The sequence below is a fragment of the Carlito syrichta genome, unplaced genomic scaffold (assembly GCF_000164805.1).
Source record: "Carlito syrichta isolate Samal-C Ts95f unplaced genomic scaffold, Tarsius_syrichta-2.0.1 Scaffold309322, whole genome shotgun sequence".
NCBI lineage: Eukaryota > Metazoa > Chordata > Mammalia > Primates > Tarsiidae > Carlito > Carlito syrichta.
Window position 1 is genome coordinate 483949 of NW_007253418.1, and position 9476 is coordinate 493424.

At 39.7% G+C, this 9476-nt stretch overlaps 1 protein-coding gene across 1 annotated transcript in view; it reads right to left on the reverse strand.

Annotated features, from left to right (window-relative positions):
• APH1B (aph-1 homolog B, gamma-secretase subunit) overlaps positions 1 to 9476 on the reverse strand; it is a 33013-nt gene that overhangs the window by 18893 nt on the left and 4644 nt on the right. Inside the window, exons 2-3 of the mRNA XM_008067163.2 lie at positions 6002 to 6072; positions 3908 to 4030 (exon numbers count right to left, since the gene is read on the reverse strand). Coding sequence (XP_008065354.1) covers positions 3908 to 4030; positions 6002 to 6072 — 194 coding nt within the window. The remainder of the gene's footprint in view (positions 1 to 3907; positions 4031 to 6001; positions 6073 to 9476) is intronic.

Consider the following 9476-nt stretch of genomic DNA (forward strand, 5'->3'; position numbering starts at 1 on the left):
GCAGCCTCGACCTGCTGGGCTCCAGCAATCCTTCCGCCTCAGCCTTCCGAGTAGCTGGAACTACAGGCGTGCGCTACCACGCCGGGCTCATTTTTGATTTATTGTAGAGATGAGGTCTCGCCAAGTTGCCCAGGCAGGTCTCAAACCCGCGGGCTCAGGCAATCCACTCACCTCGGCCTCCCAAAGCATGGGATTACAGGCTGAGCCACCGAGCCCGGCTGATATTTTTTTCTTCTAAAGCATAAATGAAGTAATTCAGAGCAATAAACCTAGGTTCCACATAATACTAGAGTAAATATTCTTTCTCTGAATTCTGTTTTCTCATCTCAAGAACCAGATTCTCTACCTTAATAATAGTCTTAAGCCATTTTAGACTTTATAGAGCAGTTAAGTATAGATTGTCTAGATTAATTTCATTTAATTCTAAACAACTGCCAGATAGGCATTATTTTTGCCCTTTCTGAAAGACCAGGAAACTGAGGGTTAGATGGATGGTTAATACTTCCTCTGCCCGACGAACAATGTCTCTCATCTCCAGGCCTGTAGGGAAGCAGCCTCCTTCCCTTGCCTGAAACACCTTTCCCTGACGATCTCTTTCTTTGCCTAGCTAGCTATTATTCATCCTATCAGCTAATCTCTCCTCACACGGCACTTCCTCCATAAGCTGAGCCTAGCTTTCATCTTTTAGTACATATGTATTGAGTGCCATCTAGAAACAAAGGATGCCACAAGGTGCTGAGGATACAGTAGTGAAAGGACAGATGCCATCCCTGCACTTGCCCAGCTTAGCACCCAACTGTAGCGAAAGACATCAAACAATGGACTGTGCCGTTAATCAGCTAATCACAGCTGTGGTAAAAGCTACATAGTCAAAGGACAGTGATATACCAGCGTGGGTCGGAGCCTGCCCTCTGTGCTCTCAAGACTTTCTTGTTGTAGCACTTATCACGCTCTACTGGCGTTAGCTGTTTGTCTCTATTCTCCACTATGAGTGAGGTTATGGACAGTAACTGGGCTGTATATTCATAGCATGGTATAAGTCCTATAGAATAAAAACAATTCATAATTATTTGTGGAATGAGTGATTAAGTAAGCCAATGGACTTGCCCAAAAGACTAAATCAATGAGTCAGGATAAGACAAACTTAGGACTCCAATTCCCATACTTTTGTCTCCATACACATTACCCAGAAATGGCAACGATTCTAATAAAATTTAAAGCTAGCCTACTACACAATGCAAATACAAAAGAATTAACCTATACAGACACATGATTTCTAGACCATGCCCACCTGTAAACCTATGCACATACCGAGATCATACAGCATATATCTATTTTTTTTTTTTTAGTTAGAGTCTCATTGTCCACCAGGCTGGATTGCTTGATCCCAGCAGATCGACACTGGGGTGGCTGAAAGCATACCACTGCACTCCAGTCTGGGTGATAGAGTGAGACTCCAACTCAAAAAAAAGAAAAAAGAAAGTGCTATAGACCTCATTGCTGAATATCACTACAGTCACCTTCGAAGTACTCTCCTTGGGAAGCTATGCACTTGACACCAGCGCCTAGTCCATCTGTCAAAGCAATTTTGAAACTCTTTTTCTGGAATGACCAAAAGAGCTGTCATCATGAGAACATCGGAGTTTGAATTAGAGCAATGAACAAACATTAAATTCTTGTTAAACTTGGCAAAAGTGGAAGTAAATCAGGGACATGTTAGCCCATATTTATGGGGACAATGCCATGAAGAAAACGACAGCATACAAATGGATTAAATGTTTTTCTGAGAGGAGAAAGCATCACTGATGAAGAGAGGTCAGGACAGCTAGTAATGAGCAGAAGTGATGAAAACATTGCAAAAATGCATCAAATTGTGCATCCAAATCATCAGCTGACCGTGAAAAGCATAGCAGACCAAATAAATATCAACAGAGAACCAGGAAAATCTTAACTGAAAATCTTGGAGTAAGAAAAGCATGTGCAAAAATTGTCCCGAAGGAGCTCTTGCATCATGATAATGCACCAGCTCACACAGCACTGTCTGTAAGGGAGTTTTCAGATAGTAAACAAATAACTGTATTGGAACACCCTCCCTACTTATCTGATCAGGCCCCCAATGATTTTTCTTTACCCAAAGATAAAGGCGATATTGAAAGGAAGAAATTTTGATGACATTCAGGACATCAAGGGTAATGCAACAATGCCTCTGATGGCTATTCCAGAAAAAAGAGTTCCAAAACTGCTTTGACAGGTGGACTTGGCACTGGCGTCAGTGCGTAGCTTCCCAAGGGGAGTACTTCAAAGGTGACTGTAGTGATATTCAGCAATGAGGTATGTAGCACTTTTTCTAGGATGAGTTTGTAAACTTATTTGTCAGACCTCATAGGCTGTTTTCATAACATGTTTAAAATGATTCTTTTGGCAGAATGGTTTATTAGCAGTTTCGGGATTGTATTTGTAATTTCTATGAATTCAAGGAAAATTTCAGTATTCAGTAAAATTGAATTGAAAACTTGTCAGATCTTATATGTCACTAAAGGGAATTAGCACCATCTAGTGAAAGAAGTTGGCAAAACTGAAGATCAAAAGAAAATGGCAGTATCAGAAAGCAGCGTAACTGTATAAGGAAGTATAGAAAACTGTAGCACCAACACTCTATTAAAATTATGTTTTATTAATTTATACTGGATTCTAACAGACTTTATTAATATTTCAAGTATTCTAAAAATGTAACACTCAGTATAATCAATCATTAACAAACTTGCCAGAAATAGTCCAACTATAGAATGTTTAAAAGGAAGATAACTTGCTATGTTGGAATTGTCATTAAATAAGTACAACTCGTTAACACAATTTCCTGTCTTCTAACTTGTAGCCAGATTTAAAGGGCCTTGACTTTATCCTGTTGATCTTGAAAAGCCAAAACATTTTTGAAACAGTGAAGATTAGTTTGGTGGCTACATACAGGACAGATTCACATGGAAAGCATGTCAAAGAAAGACTAACCAGTTGGAAGTTGAAGACAATCGAGACAGGAGACGTCATGGCCAGAAGTGAGACGGACACAAAGCTTCTGCAGAGAATGAGGAATGAGTGGCCATGGGACTAGGGCATCAAACCTTTTCCTATCTTTTCTGCCAGTCAAACTGGTAGAAACCGGAAGCTTGTTCTTAAAATACTTCTCTTTTTTCATGTCATTCCCCCTACAAGAATATAATCCCCCCGAAAAGTTTGAGCACAGATGTTCAATAAATAATGATGTCATGAAAAGAACATGCACATGAGATCACTTACACAACGGCATCACTGTGGTGGAAATAACCAACAACACAGGAGGTGCCTCCCTCTGTTTTTTAAAGAGTCTTCTTGTAGAATACAGAAGAAATCTTATGTTAGTTAGGTACACTACCAACGTTCAAATTTGTGATCACTGCATCATGATGACAATTTTTAGCTGGTGGATGAAAAATCAATTTGAAGTAAGTTAGTCCTTTTAGCTGTATCTTTGGATAAAAGGATCAACTCATCTATTATCCCATTTTCCTCTCAATTTCAAGATTAGATTGCCTATCCCCAAAAGATGCCATGATGACAAAGATTAGGGTTTACACTGAAGATAAAACCAAAAAGAGCATACGGCCTTTAAAATTCACTTCTAATATTTCAATTATACAGCAAAATTGTCAGTGTAGCAGGATAAAAATAAGTTTCATGGAAGCTACTTCTACTCTAAAATTCTAAAGCAATCCAACCAAAATTTTCATTTTCCTAAGTCTTTCACTTAGTACTGCCTAAGAGTATTTTGCCTCTAAAAGGTATGACATAAAATCTCTATTCACTGGAATACTGAACCAGTGTACTCCAATAAGAATGATCACTTGGACATAGACAGCTCCAAGACACTTACCTGAGTTCAGGAAGAACTGAGGAGAATCTCCATGAATGCCCACGGTGCCTGGTCCCAAGGAGTCAGACAGGGTATTCACAAAGGAAAATATTCCACTCATGATTCCAAAGCCCAAGCCAGAAACTAAAGAGAAAGAAAAACACTGTTAAACCCTTTTCCTGCAAAGATTTATTTTCAAATCAAATTTCTAAGGACGAAGTAATATGATTTTGTGGGAGGGAAAAGCAGCGGACGGTTGGCTGGAAGGGCAAGTGCTTGGTTAAATGGTGAGTAAAGAGAGAAGGAGAAAGGGCAAAGGAAAAAAGCGATGGGATGCAGCAAAGAACTGAAAAAGGAAAGAACAACAAGATCTAGAAAGGCACAGAAGAAATGGGTGAGACTCAGGAGGACATGACAAGGAGGCTCTGCCTTTGTCTATGATAACAGACTTCACAGAGTTAAGTTTGACGGCTCAGGACTGGAATTGAGCTTAAGGAGGGGACTATGTGTTCTTAGGCCAAACTGGGGGAACTAGAGCCCACCTTTAAAAATAATTCTGACAGAATTGTAAAGAGACCCACTACTACTAATTCATGATTGGTTGTACAGGGTTACTGCCCGGCTCACAACTGCAATCCTTAGAATTATAAGACTGTGCTGACTCTCCCGGAGCAGAATGAGTCACTGACCCTATGGCAGTATTCACACAGTTAGTAAAATAGATTTTTATTCATTTCTATGATCAATAGTTCAAGTTAGAAATACAATTATATTGATCTTGTAACCATAGCCAGTAAACTCTTTTGTTTTGTTGTACCCACTAGCTGATAATGATATATCACAATGAAGAATGTTTTATTTTGAAGTAAGCTCCACTGACTCCTTTGCTTAGAGTTACTGATAAACGAAAATTACAGGTTCCTGGTAACAGGTACCAAGAAAATAAAAACAGTGACTGTTATAACTGACAAAACGCAATTGTAACTGGAATCCTACAGAATGCTTTGTAAGTCATGTTGTTTGATGTTAATCAACAGCAAAGCTCAATGGTTACACATATAGACTGTAAAATCCAAGGAGCAGAGCTTGGTATCTGTACTGGTTTGTTTCCTTGAATTCTAAATTCAGAAATAAACTTCTTTCTTTCTAGTTCCCAGTGTCTCGGGTTTCATTGGTGAACGAGAGAGCAGCTGTGTGTTCCATGGGGCATTTCAGAATGATGTACAGAGGTATTATGGCATTAATATGAAGAGTCCTCCTAGAACAGCCAAAGTCATGGTAAACAATTACATCACTCAGAAAAATCTTAGTGACTAGAGTGTATACATGTTAAAAATTTAGCTTTCAAACTGGGTTAACACTTAATGAACATACAGATAAAAATCACCTGCAATCACTCTCCTTTACACAAGGAATCTAGAAAGTGGGAAAAGTAAGCAGACAGTGTATGCCCTAGGCCACAGTGATAAAATACTCTGACACCTACAAAGACACAATAGATAAAGATGGCTTTAGCCAGGGGCAGTGGCTCAAATCTGTAATCCTAGCACTTTGGAGGTGGAGGTGAGAGGATTGCCTGAGCCCAGTGGTTTGAAACCAGCCTGGGCAACTTGGTGAGACCTTGTCTCCACAATAAATAAAAAAATCGTAGGTTCGAGACCCACCTGGGCAACTTGGCGAGACCTTATCGCTACAATAAATCAAAAAATCAGCCAGGCGTGGTAGCACATGCCTGTAATTCTGGCTACTCGGAAGGCTGAGGCGGAAGGATTGCTGGAGCCCAGGTCGAGGCTGCGGTGGCCGGGAGCGGCCATTGCACTCCAGTCTGGGCGACAGAGTGAGACTCCAACTCAAAAAAAAAAAAAAAAAAAAAATCAAAAAATGAGCCAAGTGTGGAGATGTGTACCTGTAGTTCCAATTACTTGGAAGGCTAAGGCAGAAGGATTGCCTGAGCCCAGCAGGTCAAGGCTGCGGTGGCTGTGAGCATGCCACTGTACTCCAGCCTGGGTGACAGAGTGAAACTCTAGCTCAATTTTAAAAAACAAACAAACAAAAAACTGGCTTTTATGCCAAGTCTGATTTTTTTCTCAACAACTCCTTGGAATTCCAACTTACCATAGGCCAGTAGTCGCATAGAGGGTGCTGTCTCATCTGGGTTTATGCTCTTTAAACCCTCACTTGCTTTTCTAAAATAAAACCACATATGCAATTAAGAAGGCAAAAGTAAAAGCAGTATATCAGGAAAGTACACAAGACACTTTAAACCCAGATACTTACTGAGGCATTGGGTAGGTTACACTCCAGAATTCATTTAAACAAAACCCAGCAAATTTTCAATGAACTGAAATCACCAAAATTTCCAACCAACCTTTGCCTTGTATCTGACTTTCATGTAAAGAATAAACATAATAAAAATGCAAGTGAATGAGCCATCAGTAGCTGAGTTTACTAAGAAAAAACTCACAACACTCTGACTACTCTCTAAGCTCAATAAATATTTAATTCAGCATCTTACAGGATCTAACACTCCGAATTTTTTTCGCTTCCCAAAGTACTGAATCTTCATTCCCACATTGTCGGCACTTTGTTGTATCTTCCACTAGGGCTATGCTTATTCTGCCACCCTTCTTGTACCTTCGCTTTCCAGGGAACCTCAACTATACTCTCCCTTCAACATCCAGCTCAGACAGCAGTTTGTTAAGGCAGCTGCCTCTACCAGTGGTTGGTAATCATTAATCTCTCCTTAGTCCTAAGCCCTATAGTACTGATAGCCTGAATGCTCATGTGGGTACCTAATCATATGAGCTTTTTGATTCTAAAATATTTCACGTATTTGCTATATATTCCCAGTTGGGCTTCAGGGGGAGAAAGCAGTCTGCTACTTTTATTGTATCCTGCAGAATAAAATGCTACTCTCTGAATAGGGGATAAATGAATACTTGGATGAAAGGACAGATACTTCTCAATAATAAAATGATCTTCTGAGTAACCTTTTCTTTTTTTTGAGTTGGAGGTCTTACTCTGTCACCCAGGCTGGAGTGCAGTGGCACAATCACGACTCATCACGGCCTCGACCTCCTGGGATCAGGTGATCCTTCCACCTCAGCGTCCCCTCCCTACCCCACCCAATAGCTGGGACTACAGATGAGTACCACCATGTCCACTAATTATTTTTGTTGTTGTTGTTTTGTAGAGATGGGGTAAAGCTGGTCTCCAACTCCTGGGCTCAAGTAATCTGTCCGCCTCAGCCTCCCAAAGTGCTGGGGTTATAGGCGTGAGACACCATGCCACACTCTTCAGAGTAATCTCATCTATGCTTCTGTTGTGGCCAGTTCACAATTTTGCCATAAGACCTGCCACCATGCACGTGCGTCAGGAAGGCTAGGTGAGGCAGTTCAGCTCTACTACCACCAACATGCCAATCTTTGTTGACTAGAAAACTGCTATAACAAATGGGAGATGCTGACCTCAAAATATTTAAGTTATATTTACTACAAAGTATGTTTTTAAAGCAACGAAGAAACCAGAAGATTTTAGAATGATTTTTGAGCAAGTATTGAAACAAAAGAGTCAGGTTGACTCTAAGAACAATTAAATTAACCAAAACATACTTATTTTCTGGGCACTGTGTTCTTTTAAATTTCAGGGTATGCATATTCATTATAGTTGGCTTATTCATTGCATACATATCAATATAATTAATGACATTAAATTAAGGCAATGCAGGATGCAAGCAAACTAGTAATAAGCCTAATAAACGGGGTCCTTTGCTTTTCTAGACTCTAGAAACAATTTACCATGTCTTCTGAAAGGGTTTGGTAGTGAAGACAGGAGCCAGAAATGGAAGTGACTAGCTTCCTTTCTGGAGCAGTAATAAGTAAAATATCCATTTTCCTAAATAAAATAAATGTACCTGTCATAGTGAGGTTGTTAAAGGCTAACTAAATCTTATGAGATGCATAAAACAGATCAACATGGTCGAATCCATACATTTTGGAGGATTTCTGTTTTATATAAATTACTCAGTAATAAATAAAAAATCTTGGCCAGGCACAGTGGTTCACACCTGCAATCCTAGTGCTTTGGGAGACCAAGGCAGGAAGACAGCTTGAGGCTAGGAGTTCGAGGCCAGTCTGGGCAATATAGCAAGACACCGTCTTTATAAAAAAAAAAAGTTAGCTGGGCATGATGGTGAGCCCAAGAGTTTGAGGTTATAGTGAGCTCTGATCATACTACTGCACTCTAGCCTGAGTAACAGAGTGAGACCCTGAGAATCAATCAATCAATAATCTTAGCTATTTGGTATAGCAAAGTACTACTATCACAAATATAGGAAATGTATAAACTCAAAAGTTGAATTAAATTTCTCATTCTATTTACAGAAGTGGGAAGAAAGGTTATAACACTAACAGTTCTGAATGTTAATATTAGGAAGTGAGAAAGTGCAAACCATGATCTGTTTCCATGTTCACTTCTGTTTTACTGAAGTAGAAAATTCTTTGTTTGTACTTATTATTGTGTTTCTAAGAGCAAAAAAAAATCCCAATTTTAAAATAGAAATTCTGAAAAACTACTGATAAGTCATACCATCTTTCTTGTTCTGTATCACAGCACTCTGGGAGGCCAAAGTGGGAGGATAGCGTGAGCCTAGGAATTTGAGACCAGCCTAGGCAACATAGTGAGACACCGTCTCTACAAAAATATTAAAAAATGAGCTGGGCATGTTGGCGTGTGCCTGTAGTCCCAGCTACTCAAGAGGCTGAGAAGGGAGGATCACTTAAGGCCAGGAGGTCAAGCCTGCAGTGAGCCGTGACTGTGCTCCAGCCTAGGTGATAGAGCGAGACCCTAACTTAAACAAACAAAACTAGCAGTGGCTATCTTACAGTCTTTACAATTTTTCTATACGTGGAAGATTTTCTGAAATTTCAAAATATTTATGGTTCAGCATTATAAGACAAAATTGAATCAAATGATAAAAGTTTCAAATCCAACAGAAAGAATCTAATATTTGTTTTAGGCAACACACAGGAGTTTTAAGTTGCATAGAGTTGCATAAACTGTTTTTGACAACATACAATTAATAATGTTTTAGACAACATAGCTTGGAATTTTTTAAAATTACTGTAAGAATGGGCTACCACTTGTGGCCATATGACAATTTCTTACCGTGCAAGGCCTTGCCAAGTTAAAAGTTACTATTCATTCATTCAAGATGAAGTCTGTCTCTAAGGCTTAACCCATATTAGAATCTATCTAATCTATTAGAATATTCTAACAAATCTAATTATTAGATTACAATGATTACTATTTCGACCCAATTCCATATGTTTATAAAACCTGGGGCAACCTTTCTGCACGTTAATCTTTTTTTTTTTTTTTTTTTTTTGAGTTGGAGTCTCACTCTGTTACCCAGACTGGAGTGCAGTGGCCGCTCCCGGCCACCGCAGCCTCGACCTGCTGGGCGCCAGCGATCCTTCCGCCTCAGCCTTCCAAGTAGCCAGAATTACAGGCATGCACTACCACGCCTGGCTGATTTTTTGATTTATTGTAGAGATGAGGTCTCGCTGCCCAGGCGGGTCTCGAACCCGGA